Below are 18,196 nucleotides of genomic sequence, written 5' to 3'. Positions count from 1 at the left end.
CACAAAATGATTAAAAAAAGACACAATATGACTAAACAAAGACACAACATGACAGAAAAAGACACAAATTGACCACAAAATGATAAAAAAAAAGTGACACAAAATGATTAAAAAAAAGAAACAAAATGACCAAAAAAAGATATTAAATGACCAATAAGTCTAAAACACATTAACACATGAACACTTTAACACAGTGGAGACAGAGCTGACTTCCAAAATGATTTGTTGACCCCCAGAAATCATCTCACGACCCCAATAGGGGTCCCGACCCCAAGGTTGAGAACAGCTGCTCTAAAGGACTGCTTTGAATGTACAAACTGGAATGTCAAGTCAAGTCAAAGTTTATTTATAGACATTTAAAAACGACCTCAGTTGACCAAAATGCTGTACAGTTATTAAAATAGAATAAAATCATACACAAATAACAGTAACAAACAGTAAAACAGTAACAGTAATAAAAACTCAATCCAAAAACAGAGTTAGAGATAGAAAAGAAAAATAAAAGGGTAAAAAAGTTTTAAAATTTTTTTTTTAAAAGCCAAGGATTATTGCCTAGCTGGGACTGAACGCCAAGGAGAATAAATATGTTTTTAATAATGTTTTAAAGTCAAAATAGGCCTAACCCTAACCCTAACCTAACCATCTTTTAAAACCACTCTTTTAACTATTTTATAGATAAGAGACACCTTTTTAATAGCTTTTATTAAAGAAAATCCCTCTTGTTGAAGGAACCTTTAAGGGGTAAAAAGCGTAAAAAAGGTTAAAAAAATAATAATTTTAAAGCCAAGGATTGTTGCCTCGCTGGGACTGAACGCCAACGAGAATAAATCTGTTTTTAATAATGTTTTAAAGTGCTCAACAGACAGCAGAATGTGTTATCATTAAAATATCTAGTAAGTCAGTAAAACATTTTATTAATGTTATTTTAATCACCCTGCCTTCCTCTCTTCCTCCTTTCATCCATCCATCTCTCTCTGCTTCTATCTCTCTCCATCATCATCATCCTCCGTCTGTAGAAAATGATGAAGGACAACAACCTTGTCCGTCACCTGGACGCCTGTGAGACGATGGGGAACGCCACGGCCATCTGCTCCGACAAGACGGGGACGCTGACCACCAACCGCATGACCGTGGTGCAGTCTCACATCGGTGGGACAAAATAATTCATTCAGTGATGTGTTCATTGGTTATGGCTGCTGTCTGTGATTCACTATGAAGAAAACTCTGACGAATAAGTTCTCCAAAACACCCTCACTGCTTAGGGGTCGGCAACCTTTATGGGCAAAAGAGCCACTATTGGGTCAAAAAAGAAACAAAATGACTAAAAAAAGAAACAAAATTACAGAAAAAGACAAATTGACCACAAAATGATGAAAAAAAGACACAAAATGGACCAAAAAAGACACAAAATTACCAAAAAAAAGACACAAAATGACAAGAAAAGAAACAAAATGACAGAAAAAGACACAAAATGAGCAAATGACAAGCTAACTAAAGAGCCACTGTTGGCAGAAAAAAGGGAAAAAATGTTGGAATGGAGCTTCAAACCTTATTTTAAGCCTTACAATGATGATAAAACAGCCGACTGAGTCTAAACCAGCCTACCAGCTTTACTAATAGGTCATAATGAGCATTTATCAATATGATTTAGTCAGAAATCAGCAATAAACCAAAGTGCAAATGAGAGGCTTGAAACTTGACAAATATCTGGAGATTTGGATCAACAGCTAATCTTCTAGGGAAACTTAAAACTAGACATTTAGAAGTTAAGGTGCTGTAGACTTTTGTAAGCTATGATCTACATTAAAGTAAAAAAAAATGTTTTAATGCCATATATAAGCCTCACATTTTTACAATCGAAGAATATAAATTGCTTTGGGTCTACACCAATGTTCAATAAAAATGAAAACGTAAACAACTAACCGTTTCATTTCATATAAATGTTTTGGTCCCAGCCACAGAGAGCCACTGTAGATGGCCTGAAGTTATTTAGTCCAGCTTTTACTTACGTAAATGTGGCGGCTGTGGCACTGTATTGTACCAAAGAATGCAAAACTGCAGTATTTTTACAGTGTATATTCACTACACAACAAAACATGCATTAACTGCAGTACATTTTAATGTTTTTTGTAGCTCAGATAAATGATACAAGACGACCTCCAACCTTCTAGTTTTAGTCTAATTTAGATTTTTGTTTGTTTCAGTTTGGTATAAACCTGTAATAATGATATTTTAGTCTAGTTTCCAACTGTTTTATTTCAATCCTTCACTTTTTATTGTAATGTCTGTAAAGCAGAGACCTGTCCAGGGTGAACACAGAACAACTTAAGAAATACGGACCGAAGGCTAAAATTTGAGCATTATTATTAATTTCTGGGTAACAAAACTTTTTAACATTTAGCAGCAAGTCTGTGTAACGAATGGAATTAACCCAAAATGTAAAAGAAAACAACTTTGAGACATAATTGAGCATGGCAATGGACTTTATTCACTCATATCATAATGTTCTAAACCCTTCTTTAATCATTTTAATGATTAAACTAATTAATCAATGTAGGACTGGGTGATATATCGATATAAAAGATATATCGATATATTTTTAAATGTGGTATGGAATTAGACCATATCACATATATCGATATAGTTCAAAATGTGTTTCTTTCTTTATATATAAATGTTCATTATTCTTTTCTCATATAAATATATTTATTTCAGAAAACGATGTTTAAGATATTATTTTAATTAAATGTGCACACTGCAAAAAAAGGTGTGTCTAAAAACAAGATAAAACACTAAATTTGAGGGAAAAAACTTAAGATTTAGAAGTGTTAGATCATTTATCTGGTTTTAAGAGTTAATTTATTATTTTAAGTGTTCAACATGCTTATTTCTAGATTTAATAATCTTAATTTAATAAATCTTGTCAAGGTAAATTATCTGTCCATGCAGCAAGATAATTTCCCTCAGATTTACTGTTTGATCTGGTTTTAGACCTTTTTTACAGTGATGGCATGTAATCTGAATGTATAGAAAGTATAATTTCTCTGTATTAAACTGATATTGTTGTCACCAGGTGATGTTCACCACCGTGTGATCCCCGACCCCGGACAGATCAACCCCCGGACCCTCGACCTGCTAGTCAACGCCATCGCTATCAACAGCGCCTACACCTCCAAGATCTTAGTGAGTCACACACACACACACACACACACACACACACATCATTGATCTGGATTTATTATTATTATTAGTTAATGATACACTGTAAAGCATTTATTGGGATTTTTACAGTATCTTATTGGCAGCAATTAACAAGTAACTTACTGTAATTGTTATTTACAGTACTGTTTATATACTGTAAAATAAACCACTAGGTGAGGTTACCGCTAGGTGAGGTTACCTCTAGGTGAGGTTACCGCTAGGTGAGGTTACCACTAGGTGAGGTTACCGCTAGGTGAGGTTACCTCTAGGTGAGGTTACCGCTAGGTGAGGTTACCTCTAGGTGAGGTTACCGCTAGGTGAGGTTACCACCAGGTGAGGTTACCGCTAGGTGAGGTTACCACTAGGTGAGGTCACCAGGTGAGGTTACCTCTAGGTGAGGTTACCGCTAGGTGAGGTTACCTCTAGGTGAGGTTACCTCTAGGTAAGGTTACCGCTAGCTGAGGTTACCGCTAGGTGAGGTTACCGCTAGGTGAGGTTACCTCTAGGTGAGGTTACCTCTAGGTAAGGTTACCGCTAGCTGAGGTTACCGCTAGCTGAGGTTACCGCTAGGTGAGGTTACCGCTAGGTGAGGTTACCGCTAGGTGTGGTTGCCGCTAAATGAGGTTATCGCTAGGTGAGGTTACCACTAGGTGAGGTTACCGCTAAATGAGGTTACCGCTAGGTGAGGTTACCGCTAAATGAGGTTACCGCTAAATGAGGTTACCGCTAGGTGAGGTTATCTCTAGGTGAGGTTACCACTAGGTGAGGTTACCTCTAGGTGAGGTTACCTCTAGGTGAGGTTACCGCTAGGTGAGGTTACCACTAGGTGAGGTTACCGGTAGGTGAGGTTACCTCTAGGTGAGGTTACCACTAGGTGAGGTTACCGGTAGGTGAGGTTACCACTAGGTGAGGTTACCACTAGGTGAGGTTACCTCTAGGTGAGGTTACCTCTAGGTGTGGTTACCTGTGTATACTGCAGGAGGGATGTTACATGTCCTTATTCTCGCGATATAGTCTTTATTTTTAAACTTTTCTATAGTGATTTTTCTATTTAAATAAATGAATAAACGTTTAATGTAGCCCTTATTTAGTTGTTTTTGTCCCACTAATGAATTAAATGCTGACTCATCTATATTTAACACATTAGATTTATTACGTCCCTTAAGATCAAGAGGGCTTCGGTCGGGCCGGCCCCCCTGTTGGGGATCACTGATTTACAGTGTGTTGTATTTTTCTGCCTTTGTTTTAATGTCATTGTTTCTCGTTTCCCCTTTTCTTTATCCATCTCTGCTCTTCTTCTTTCTTACCGTCCTAATCCTCCTTCTCTCTCTCTGTCTGTCTGTCTATCAGCCTCCTGACGTGGAGGGGGGTCTCAACAAGCAGGTGGGCAACAAGACGGAGTGTGGCCTTCTGGGATTTGTATTAGACCTGCAGCAGGACTACGCCCCCGTCAGAGAGCAGATTCCTGAGGAGAGACTGTACAAGGTAGAGCCAGGCTCCACATCCTCCACTAGAGACACTTAGATACATTCATATTCAGCTCTATGGAGGCTTATAGGGCTGTTTAGTCCATTTGGGAATCCTTTTCATCCTGCCTGTGTCTTTGTAGGTCATTTTCTGTGGTTTTTGGTCCTTTTGTGCCTTTTTTGGTCATTTTGTGTCTTTTTTTGGTCATTTTGTGTATTTTTTTAGTCTTTTTTTAGTCTTTTTTGTCATTTTGTGGCTTTTTTAGTCTCTTTGTGTCCTTTTTTAGTCTTTTTGTGTCTTTTTTTGTCGTTTTATGTCACTGTGTGGCTTTTTTTAGTCTTTTGTGTCTTTTTTGTCATTTTGTGGCTTTTTTAGTCTTTTTTTGTCCTTTTTTCGTCTTTTTTTGTCTTTTTATGGTAATTTTGTGTCCTTTTTTTGTCTTTTTGTGTCTTTTTTGGTAATTTTGTGTCTTTTTTTGGGGCATTTTTTGGTAATTTTGTGTCTTTTTTTAATAATTGTATGTCTTTTTGGTAATTCTGTGTATTTTTTGGTCATTCTGTGTATTTTTTGGTAATTTTGTGTCTTTTTTGTCATTTTGTGTCTTTATTTGTGTCATTTTGTGTCTTTTTTGTCATTTTGTGTCTTTTTTTTAGTAATTTTGTGTCTTTTTTAGTAAATTTGTGTCTTTTTTGGTCATTTTGTGTCTTTTTTAAGCAATTTAGTGTTTTTTCTGTCATTTTATGTCTTTTTTTAGTAATTTTGTATCTTGTTTTGTGACATTTTGATACTGCCTCCAGCGGCCCCCAGGTGGTTTCAGTTTGAGACCCCTGCTGTAGACCTTCAGGGACAGAGCTGAGTTTCTAGTCAGAGACACGTCTGTCCCTCTACCTGACTGTTCTTCTTCTCTTCTTCTTCTTCTTCTCTTCTTCTTCTCTTCTTCTCTTCTTCTCTCCGTCAGGTTTATACCTTCAACTCAGTACGTAAGTCCATGTGTACCGTCATCAAGCTGCCGGACGGATCCTTCCGCCTCTACAGCAAAGGAGCCTCGGAGATCCTGCTGAAGAAGTGAGTCTAGGAGGAGGAGGAGGAGGAGCAGGAGGAGGAGGAGGAGGAGGAGGAGGAGGAGGAGGAGGAGGAGGAGGAGGAGGAGGAGGAGGAGGAGGAGCAGGAGGAGGAGGTGGTCTGGGGTCTCATTAGATGATAGAGGAGTGGGTTTTAGTGGGTACAAAAGGTTTTAAATGTAAGAGCCGTTCTCTTGTTCTCCCTCCAGATGTTCCTACATCTTAGATCCTAACGGAGAACCAAGAACGTTCCGCCCTCGTGACCGAGACGAGATGGTCAAACAGGTGAGACTTTCTGACTGAAGGCTCCATATGAAGAGTATTAACTACAATATTATGGAAGAATCATCCTATCTTTATTCCAGAGCGTATATTTTCAGTGTGAGAACATGATTTTACTCCTTCTCAGTGAAACAGCTGCTTCTCCTGCTCACATTTATTCTCCTCATGCTCACATTTTAAGATAAGATAAGATAAGATAAACTTTATTCATCCCAGCATAGAAATGTAGGTGTTCCAGCAGCCAACATACACACAACACAACACAACACAACACAACACAACACAACACATGTATACATACATATTCCACCTATACAGAACATGAGCCCACAATACATAGCCTAGTATAGAGGAAGGTGAATGGATGGTCCATGTGCATTAGTAGCTGTTACTCATAGATAACAGTTACAGCAAGTGTGTAAATATACAGGTGTGTAAATAAACAGGTGTGCAGATATCCAGAACAGGCCAAAAGTTTGGACACACCTTCTCATTCAATGCGTTTCCTTTATTTTCATGACTATTTACATTGTAGATTAATCAAAACTATGAATGAACACATATGGAATTATGTACTTAACAAAAAAGTGTGAAATAACTGAAAACATGTCTTATATTCTAGTAAGCAAAGGGTGGTTACTTTGAGGAATCTAAAATACAAGACATGTTTTCAGTTATTTCACACTTTTTTTGTGAAGTACATAATTCCATATGTGTTCATTCATAGTTTTGATGCCTTCAGTGAGAATCTACAATGTAAATAGTCATGAAAATAAAGAAAAACGCATTGAATGAGAAGGTGTGTCCAAACTTTTGGCCTGTACTGTACATGTGCAAAAATGCAGTTTGATGTATACATACAGTATAAGAAGCTTAAGCTAAAGTTCAAATAAATATTCTTCTGTCCTTACTAAAAGGGGAGTCATTATAAAGTGCAATTGCAGGAGGTAAAGAAGTATTCTTAAATCAATTTTGTGCTCGCACTCAGATTTCTGCTGCTTTCTTTCAAAATATTTGAGGGAAAATCACACTGAAAATGAGAAGTAATAGCTGTCAGATAAATGGATGATGCAAACAGAACATGAGTATTTCCCTCTGAGATCTAGTTGAATAGCAATATAAAGCAGCATCAAATGGAAATACGCATGTAAAATACAACTACCTCAAATCTGTATGTGCATCATTGAGCAAAAGTAATTTTCCACCACTGAACAATATGTTATACAAGTTGAAGTTATTGAAGATAATCAGTCTGCTTTTAGCTAAACATAGACCAGCAAAAATATCTGTTACACATTATAGAATCACACTTAACACCATAAACATTACTGAACAGAATCTGAATGATTGAGTATCAATTCCATTACTAATCAGCTATCAATGACACAGCTACACAGTCCAGTGTGACTACAATGTTTTGCAGCAAAGCGTATTTACAGTCATGGAAAAAATGATCAGACCGCCTTGTTTTCTTCAGTTTCTTGTTCATTTTAATGTCTGGTTCAACTAAAGGTTCATTTGTTTGGACAAATATAATGATAACAACAAAATTAACTGATAAGAGTTTAATTTAAGAGCTGATATCTAGACATTTAACATGGTTTTATTGATCATGATTTTGGTTATTATCAAGAATGTTTCCATGACTGTAGATGTTAAAATTACTAAAAAAGGACACAAAATTATCGAAAGAGACACAAATTGAACAAAAATAGATGTAAAAATGTCTCAAAGAAGACGCAAAATGACAAAAAATAGATGTAAAAACTATTAGACCCTTGTTTTCTTCAGTTTCTTGTTCTTTTTAATGTCTGGTTCAACTAAAGGTTCATTTGTTTGGACAAATATAATGATAACAACAAAAATAGCTGATAAGAGTTTAATTCAAGAGCTGATATCTAGACATTTAACATTTGATTTTGGTTATTATCAAGAATGTTTCCATGACTGTAGATGTTAAAATTACTAAAAAAGGACACAAAATTATCGAAAGAGACACAAATTGAACAAATATAGATGTAAAAATGTCTCAAAAAAGACGCAAAATGACAAAAAATAGATGTAAAAATTATTAGACCACCTTGTTTTCTTCAGTTTCTTGTTTATTTTAATATCTGCTACAACTAAAGGTTCATTTGTTTGGACAAATATAATGATAACAACAAAAATAACTGATAAGAGTTTAATTTAAGAGCTGATATCTAGACATTTAACATTTGATTTTGGTTATTTTCAAGGATGTTTCCATCACTGTAGATGCAAAAATAACCGAAAAAGCCACAAATTGACCAAAAAATAGATGAAAAAATGACTAAAAAAGACGCAAAACGACAAAAAAAAAAATAGATGCAAAAATTATCTAAAAAAAACAAAAGACAAAATGACAAAAAATACAGACATGAAAAACATTATTAGACCATTGTTTTCTTTTATTTCTTGTTCATTTTAATGCCTGGTTCAACTAAAGGTTCATTTGTTTGGACAAATATAATAATAACAACAAAAATAACTGATAAGAGTTTAATTTAAGAGCTGATATCTAGACATTTAACATGGTTTTATTCATAATGATTTTGGTTATTATCAAGAAAACCATGGAAAATGTACATTTATACATCAGGTGAAAATATAAATAAATTGCAATTACATTACATTTGTGTACAGAGTCAGTGAAAGAGTGTGTGGTGTGAGTGTCTGTGGACCTTTTCCTGACCATGGTTGTAATAATGATTATCAGGTGATTGAGCCGATGGCGTGTGAAGGCTTGAGGACCATCTGTATTGCGTACCGGGACCTGTCCAACACTCCGGAGCCAGACTGGGAGAACGAAGCAGAGATAGTCACAGACCTAACCTGCATCACTGTGGTGGGCATCGAGGACCCAGTCAGGCCCGAGGTAGGACTAATGGACTCTACTGGCTTTAGTTTAAACTGGGAATCTCTTTAGTGTTTTACTGTTCTAACATTGTGTTGTGTCTTAATACTGTGACTTTACTCTTGCTGTTGTTCTGTTGTTCTATTGGGTTTTAAGAGTGTGACATTTTGTTGTTGCTGTTTTTAAAGGCTTGTTTGTTTGTGTTTGTGTTTATGTTATTTGTTCCTGTCCAGGAACCATAGATAGATGTATGGATGGATGGATGGATGGATGGATGGATGGATGGATGGATGGATGGATGGATGGATGGATGGATGGATAGATAGATAGATAGATAGATAGATAGATAGATAGATAGATAGATAGATAGATAGATAGATAGATAGATAGATAGATAGATAGATAGATAGATAGATAGATAGATAGATAGATTTACTTACAATATTAAAAGTGGCAAATCGCCGAGAAAAAAGTCATAGATTTACGGGATTAAAAGTGGCAAATTTGTGAGAAAAAAGTCACAGATTTATGAGATTAAAAGTGGCAAATCTACGAGAAAAAAGTCACAGATTTAAGAGATCAAAAGTGGCAAATTTACGAAAAAAAAGTCACAGATTTAAGAGATTAAAAGTGGCAAATCTACTAGAAAAAAGTCATAGATTTATGAGATTAAAAGTGGCAAATCTACGAAAAAAAGTCACAGATTTAAGAGACTAAAAGTGGCAAATCTGCAAAGAAAAAAGTCACAGATTTAAGAGATTAAAAGTGGCAAATGTGTGAGGAAAAAAGTCACAGATTTAAGAGATTAAAAGTGGCAAATTTGTGAGAAAAAAGTCACAGATTTAAGAGATTAAAAGTGGCAAATTTACGAAAAAAAGTCACAGATTTAAGAGATTAAAAGTGGCAAATTTACAAAAAAAAGTCCCAGATTTAAGAGATTAAAAGTGGCAAATTTGTGAGAAAAAAGTCACAGATTTAAGAGATTAAAAGTGGCAAATCTACAAGAAAAAAGTCACAGATTTAAGAGATTAAAAGTGGCAAATCTGCGATAAAAAAGTCATAGATTTAAGAGATTAAAAGTGGCAAATTTACGAAAAAAAAGTCACAGATTTAAGAGATTAAAAGTGGCAAATTTGTGAGAAAAAAGTCACAGATTTAAGAGATTAAAAGTGGCAAATTTGTGAGAAAAAAGTCACAGATTTAAGAGATTAAAAGTGGCAAATGTGTGAGAAAAAAGTCACAGATTTAAGAGATTAAAAGTGGCAAATTTACGAAAAAAAAGTCACAGATTTAAGAGATTAAAAGTGGCAAATCTGCAAAGAAAAAAGTCACAGATTTAAGAGATTAAAAGTGGCAAATCTGCGATAAAAAAGTCACAGATTAAAGAGATTAAAAGTGGCAAATCTACTAGAAAAAAGTCACAGATTTAAGAGATTAAAAGTGGCAAATTTACAAAAAAAAGTCACAGATTTAAAAGATTAAAAGTGGCAAATTTACGAAAAAAAGTCTCAGATTTAAGAGATTAAAAGTGGCAAATCTGCAAAGAAAAAAATTACAGATTTAAGAGATTAAAAGTGGCAAATCTGCAAAGAAAAAAGTCACAGATTTATGAGATTAAAAGTGGCAAATTTACGAAAAAAAGTCTAAAATTTAAGAGATTAAAAGTGGCAAATCTACGAAAAAAAAAGTCATAGATTTAAAAGATTAAAAGTGGCAAATCTGCAAAGAAAAAAGTCACAGATTAAAGAGATTAAAAGTGGCAATTCTGCAAGAAAAAAATTTCAGATTTAAGAGATTTGAGGTGGCAAATCTGCGAAAAAAAGTTGCAGATTTACGATATTAAAAGTGGCAAATTTACGAAAAAAAGTCACAGATTTAAGAGACTAAAAGTGGCAAATCTACGAGAAAAAGTCATATTTTTTACAGTGTATGTTGTGTTTCCCTGTGTGTCTCAGGTTCCTGACGCCATCCGTAAGTGTCAGCGTGCCGGCATCACGGTGCGGATGGTGACTGGAGACAACATCAACACGGCGAGAGCCATCGCTGCTAAATGTGGGATCATCCATCCTGGAGACGACTTCATCTGTCTAGAGGGGAAAGACTTCAACCGACGAATCAGAAACGAGAAAGGAGAGGTCAGTCCGTCCAGGGAACTTCAAACATTTTAAATGTACACTCTAAAATCTTTAACATGATTTGTCTAAATTATCATTATTTAAGAGTGCAATTGAAAAAGGTGTTTAGTCTAAAAACCAGATCAAACAGTAAATCTGAGGGAAATGATCTTGCTGCATGGACAGATAATTTAGCTTGACAAGATTTATTAAATTAAGATTATTAAATCTAGAAATAAGCATGTTGAACACTTAAAATAAGGACGACGTCACTACTGGAAGTCTTTTTTTTTATATATATATATATATATATCATTTTGTGTCTATTTTTGTCATTTTGTTTTTTTGTCATTTTCGGTAAATCTTACATATTTTTTTGTAATTTAACATATTCTTTTGGTCATTTTGTGACTTTTTTTGGTCATTTTACATTTTTTGGGGGGGGGGGGTAATTTTAAGTCTTTTTTGGTCTAAAGTTGTATTATTTTTACGCAGATTGAAGAAAAATGCGCTGAGGAATTCTTAGAAACAGGCAGTATTAAGTGTTTAACATCCATGTTGTTTTTGGTCGTTTTTGGTCATTTTGTGACCAAAAGAAGATGTAAAAAGACACAAAATGACCAAAAAAAGACATAAAATATACAAAAGACACAAAAAGACATAAAAAAAGACACAAAAAGACATAAAATGACCAAAAAAGACATAAAAAAAGACCATAAAACACCAAAAAAGGAGACATAAAAGATGTAAAATCACCAAAAAAAACACAAAAAAACACCAAAAATAGACACAAAGTTTTTGTTATCTTGGTAACAACATGCTTATTTCTAGATTTAATAATCTTAATTCAAGAAATCATGAAATGATCTGTCCATGCAGCGAGATCATTTCCCTCAGATTTACTGTTTTTATCTTGTTTTTAGACTAAACACCTTTTTTGCGTGGATACAATATAACCCAACCACACAATGGTACCTTTTTTTGGTACTTTAATCTGTAATAACACAATAGTAATGGTAACCTGCCTGTCAGTCATTCTGCAGGGCATAGTGCTGCATCTTGAAGCTGCAGCTACTGTACATGTGACCACTTCCAGCTCTCTGTTATATTACATTACATTATATTGCAGCAAGTGTTTTTGTCTTTGTTGAGCTTTGAAAAGTGAAACCACACATTAGGCCTGTTATTACCCTTATTACCCTTATTACCCTCACTCACTGGGACTCTAGCATGCTGCAGCAGAAATGTAATCACTCTCTTCCTCTGGCTCCACCGCACCTCTACTGGGAAACCAGAGTGTGACCAGAAATGATAGAAAACCTGCTGGAGAACTTTCAGATAAAGTTTTTTTTCTCGGATCATTTGGCTGAAGCCTCAGTTTCCCTTTATTCTGTCCTACAGAGTCTAACTGCAGTAACTACACAATAAGGTAAAACTGAGAAAAACTGCTTTAAAGTTTGTTACTTAACCAGCCAAATGTGTTATATGTAGGTCAGTGATCATTTTTATTACCATTTATAAATGGTAAACAGATAGTTTATTAATGTTAAATCATAATTTATAAACCATCTATAGGCCATTTAGAATGGTAAATAGATCATTTATTAATGTTTAACAATCTAAATCATTAAAAAAATGGTATATTAATGGTCTAGTAAAGACTACAGTTACTTTACCATCATTATATTTATCCAAACAAATGAACCTTTAGCTGAACCAGACATTAAAATGAACAAGAAACCAGAGCTGTCTAATAACTGACAGTATGTATGACTGTAGTATGTTGAGCCTTAATGCTCCTCCTCCCTCCCAGCCTCTGGATCAATAGTGACATCATGTGACATCATGTGACATCATCAGTAACTCTTTCTCTCCATGTTTGTCATGTGACAGATCGAACAGGAACGTATCGACAAAATCTGGCCCAAACTCCGAGTGTTGGCTCGATCCTCGCCCACCGACAAACACACACTGGTCAAAGGTGAGTCACACACACACACACACACACACACACACACACTGGTCAAAGGTGAGTCTCAGCTTTATTAACACTAGGGTTGTCATGATACTAAAATGTTCAACTCGATACCAATACTCAGGAAAATATTGGATACTCGATACCATTTCCGATACCACCAGGATAAAAACAAAGACCCCAAAATTTAACTGAAATATTTTCATTAACAAGAAAAATGCAACATGTAAAAATGAACAGAACCACAGGTTAAATATTTATAATAAAAACAGTTGGGCAAAAAGAAACTGCAACTATGATAACAAGCTTCAGGTCTGAGGTAGTGCAGAAAATAAATAAATACAATAAACAATAACAGTTAGAACAATATTTTGGGCTGTGTGTTGCTGTTTGGTTACTTTTCTCTGCTTCATTCTGGGACTTCAAGAGAGAAAATAACACTTTTCACTCACCAACATTTATATAAACTTATTAACTCTATGCTTATGTACACTGACACTGTGTCATAATAATATGGGCATACTACGTGTCTGATTTATTTATTAACGTTGTTTATAATCATTAACGTGACGTCAGCCTTTAATTGCTAGCTGCGGCTAACGGCTAATAATAACACGACTAACATTAATGCTACGATAACATCAGTAATAGGTCAATTCGATACTTTTGAAAATGAGTATCGTATCCGGATACAACGTTTTAGTATCGATACTTTTTTGAGTAGCGATACTTTTGACAACCCTATTATACACACACACACACACAGACTTGAATGTGATTGGTCCTCCCTGTTTGTGTCCAGGTATTATCGACAGCACCGTCCTGGAACAGAGACAGGTTGTCGCGGTAACAGGAGATGGAACCAACGACGGACCGGCTCTGAAGAAGGCTGATGTTGGCTTCGCCATGGTAACCACAAACATTATCCACCGTTCATGTTTATTGGTGTTAAAACTTCACTAGCTACTATAATGTAATGACATAGAGCTTTCTGCTGCTGCTGGCTCCATGTTGTGCAGAATGTGTCCTCGTTATTTTTTGGCCCTTCTAACAGTCTGAGTCGTCCTCTGTGTCTCTGTCTGCGTGTGCGTGTGTTTCAGGGCATTGCGGGGACGGACGTGGCTAAAGAAGCGTCTGACATCATCCTGACTGACGATAACTTCAGCAGCATCGTGAAGGCGGTGATGTGGGGACGCAACGTCTACGACTCCATCTCCAAGTTCCTCCAGTTCCAGCTGACGGTCAACGTGGTGGCCGTCATAGTGGCCTTCACCGGGGCCTGCATCACCCAGGTACATTCATTATTAATACACAATATATATAGTATAACATCACTCAGGTACACACACACACACACACACCTATTATTAATACACACAGTATAACCATCACCCAGGTACACACACACACACACACACACACACTTATTATTAACACACACAATATAACCATCACCCAGGTACACACACACACACACACACACAGTATATAATATAACATCACTCAGGTACACACACACACATTTATTAACACACACATACAATATGACATCACTCAGGTGTACACACACACAAACACACACACACACACACACACACACACACACACACACTTATTATTAACATACACACAATATAACCATCACTCAGGTGCACACACTTATTATTAACACACATACAAGAAACTGAATTTGAATTATTTATATTTGAATTTGAATTGCTTAACTTGAATAATTGCATTAAAAAAAAAACAGAATTCGAGTCACATAATTTGAATTTGTATTGTTCAATTTGAATCATTGCATCGAAAAACTGAATCTGAATTGTAATTTTGAAATTTAATGTATTAGTTTGGAACTGAAACATTCAGTTGTCACAATTCAAATACAAATATAAATAATTCAAAATTCAGTGTCTGGTGGCACATATTTCAGCCCATACTGACCTGTTGTATCATAACCCAGTGGAACAGAAATAAAACTACACAAAAAGAAAAAACTTGTGTTCTGATAATTAAATGACCTGATTAACTGAGACATCAGACTCAAATGATTTATGACACATAAAGCTGTTAATGTTGATAAGGAGACTAATGTGGACCTGGTTCTGGATCTCTGTGCAGGACTCCCCTCTGAAGGCGGTCCAGATGCTGTGGGTGAACCTCATCATGGACACGTTTGCGTCTCTGGCCCTCGCCACGGAGCCCCCCACCGAGGACCTGTTGCTACGGAAACCATACGGACGCAACAACCCGCTCATCTCCCTCACCATGATGAAGAACATCCTGGGACACGGAGTCTATCAGCTGGTCATCATCTTCACCCTGCTCTTCATAGGTCTGATTGGGTTTTTATATCAGCATGCTTTTATTTTTATTTTTAAAAAGGTGCTTTGGTGTAGACACACACAAACACAAACACAAAGCCATCTCAGCAGCTCATAGTGTTTATTGTAATGTTTTTGTTTGGGGTTTTTTTTCATTGTTTTTATTGCAGTTTTTGATTCCATTCAACAAAACAAACACAAAACATGACAGCTCTTACATAAGAGATGAACATATGACATTATACACGAGGTGGAGGATCAGTTTTACATTACACAAATGTCATTCAAGTGCCCATCAGACCTTTTAATAGAGTGGAGAAAAAGCCCGGTAGTCACACTCTGTAGAACTGATCTCCACTGTGATGTATGACGTTGGTAAGATATTCTAAAATGATCAGATCAAAAATTATTTTGCAACAAACACAGACAGAAGGAACCTTTACTGACCCACTGCAGAAGGATATTTTTCCTAGCTGCAAATGTTTAATATTATACAATCTTTTGTTGACTGCTGTTTTCAAATAGACAGTTGGAAGACAAAGAATCAGGGAGTTGGGGTCCATTTCTATGTTAATATGAAAAATCTGACAGTCTAAAGGGGGGCAAGGCAATGACCACACGTCATGTGACTCAGCCCCAAAAGTGACAAAATGTCATTGTTTATCTGTTTCTTATTTTGTTAATATTTATTACCCGTCAGTAGTAGAAAAGCCATTAAGTACATGGTAGAATGAGCTCAAAGACACTTTCAATTGTTGTTGAAATAGAATTTTCTCAACAGCAGATATTTCAGGGTGAAAAGTGTTGAACTGTTTATTGGTCCTGCAGCAGATTGAGAAGACTTACTAAATCAACACAGCTGAGATTCTTTTTCCCACACCTCTAAGCTCCTCCCCCTCCTCCTCCACCTTCCAGGTGAGCGTATGTTTAACATTGACAGCGGTCGCAACGCTCCGCTCCACTCTCCTCCCTCTGAACACTACACCATCATCTTCAACACCTTCGTCCTCATGCAACTCTTCAATGAGATCAACGCTCGCAAAATCCACGGGGAGAGAAACGTCTTTGACGGCATTTTTGCGAACCCCATCTTCTGCTCCATCGTTCTGGGGACCTTCGCCGTGCAGGTAAGGTTAACCCTTAAATTACCTGTGTTCAAGTTCTTTAACCCTTTGGAGTTTGGGGCTATTCTGTTGGTTTTTTACTCTTTTTCATTCTGCCTGTATATGCAACTTAAATAATGATCATCATGTCATGCTGCTATCATCTTTTTCACCTCAACCTCACCGGACATTTTGACTTACTGGATCAACATTTTGAAACACCAAAAACACACAAAAAAAAATACAAAAAACACAAATAAAAACGTACAAAAAACACAATGTTTTTTAATAGAAAAACCCCACAGAAACACACAAAAAAAACACACAAGAAACACACCAAAAAAACAAACAAAAAAAACACACAGAACACACAAAAAACACAAAAAAATGGGGAAAAAATACAAAAAACACAGATAAAAACACACACAGAATGACAAAAAACACACAAAAAATAGCCCAAAACCACACAAAAAAAACAGTAAACACAAATGACAAAAAAAAATCTGAAAATTCTCTACAAAAAAAGTAACATCATATTACACTTGGTCAAGGTGATTTTAACCTTTGCTGAAAAAGAGTTGATGCATTAAATTGGACATGGAAACTTGTGGAAAAGCCAAAACTTTTTTGTTGTTTTTTTTGGCTTCGTTTTGGTGCCTTGCTTAAGGGCACTTCAGTCCTGGGATTCAACTGGCGACCTGTTTTGGTGCCTCTGCTTTCTTATTCACCTTCTAAGTCTGTCAATAGAGAAAATGAATGTGAATATTTTCAGTCTATTTCATTATTGGCAGCTTCTTGATTGTCACAGTTTTTCATGTTGTAACCTGTTTTGCACTTCAAAAAGTTTAGATTTAAGATCTCAAACATTTACAATGGATGGATGGATGGATGGGTGGATGGATGGATGGATGGATGGGTGGATGGATGGATGGATGGGTGGATGGATGGATGGATGAATGGATGGATGAATGGGTGGATGGATGGATGGATGGATGGATGGATGGATGGATGGATGGGTAGTAATGGATGGATGGATGGATGGTACTAAAGGACTAACAAAGACACAAAATGACTTAAAAAAGACACAAAATGACTAAAAAAAGACAAAAAATGACTAAAAAAAGACACAAAATGAACAAAAGAGAGACAAAATGAAAAAAAAAACACACAATAAAAGACAGAAAATGACCAAAAAAGACACAACATGAGAAGACAAAATGACAAAAATAAACCACAGAAGAAGACACAAAATTACAAAAAAAGACAGAAAATGACTAAAAAACATTTACAACAAAGGGGTTGTTTATTGAATTGAGTGAATAAATGCACTGAGCAGGGGATTATGAGTAGATGGACGAAAACCCAGACAGGTAAGCAAAGACAGAGTAAGGGATAAGAAGAAGAAACAGAGGTATAAGTTCCTCTTCAGACTCTCTGGGGAGGAGCAGGAGAAGAGAGAGCTGGAGGGGATGGAAGTGATGCTGAGTGACAAAGAGACAGTTAAGAGCGTTTTGGAGAATTGTAGATGAGAGCGAGCTGAAGACTTGAGAGGTGGAATAGAGAGATCAGTCAGAGAGATGGATCCTTCCTCCCTGCAGGAATATATTATTACCGCATGTGATACACTGTGTCAGACTCCCAGAGAGATTTATGACTGAGCTGTTTGGTGTCAAGATGATGGTGTCACTGATAAACCTCGCTCTTGTTGTAAATGATGTTTATAAATGCTGTCACTACGTCCACTGAGGAAGATAAACCCACAGGAGCAGCTGCTGTGGTCCAAGTTAAAGGTTT

At 36.1% G+C, this 18,196-nt stretch overlaps 1 protein-coding gene across 1 annotated transcript in view; it reads left to right on the top strand.

The window, feature by feature from the left end:
- Positions 1–18,196, top strand: part of LOC131972328 (plasma membrane calcium-transporting ATPase 3-like) — a 95,298-nt gene that overhangs the window by 51,754 nt on the left and 25,348 nt on the right. Inside the window, 12 exon segments of the mRNA XM_059334144.1 lie at positions 1,017–1,149; positions 3,074–3,183; positions 4,552–4,686; positions 5,627–5,733; positions 5,939–6,014; positions 8,749–8,907; positions 10,842–11,021; positions 12,894–12,981; positions 13,778–13,884; positions 14,076–14,267; positions 15,097–15,310; positions 16,215–16,426. Coding sequence (XP_059190127.1) covers positions 1,017–1,149; positions 3,074–3,183; positions 4,552–4,686; positions 5,627–5,733; positions 5,939–6,014; positions 8,749–8,907; positions 10,842–11,021; positions 12,894–12,981; positions 13,778–13,884; positions 14,076–14,267; positions 15,097–15,310; positions 16,215–16,426 — 1,713 coding nt within the window.

Source organism: Centropristis striata, chromosome 5 (genome assembly GCF_030273125.1).
Source record: "Centropristis striata isolate RG_2023a ecotype Rhode Island chromosome 5, C.striata_1.0, whole genome shotgun sequence".
Lineage (NCBI taxonomy): Eukaryota > Metazoa > Chordata > Actinopteri > Perciformes > Serranidae > Centropristis > Centropristis striata.
The sequence above is the reverse complement of the archived record's forward strand: the minus strand, read 5'-3'. Positions and strand labels throughout refer to the sequence as shown.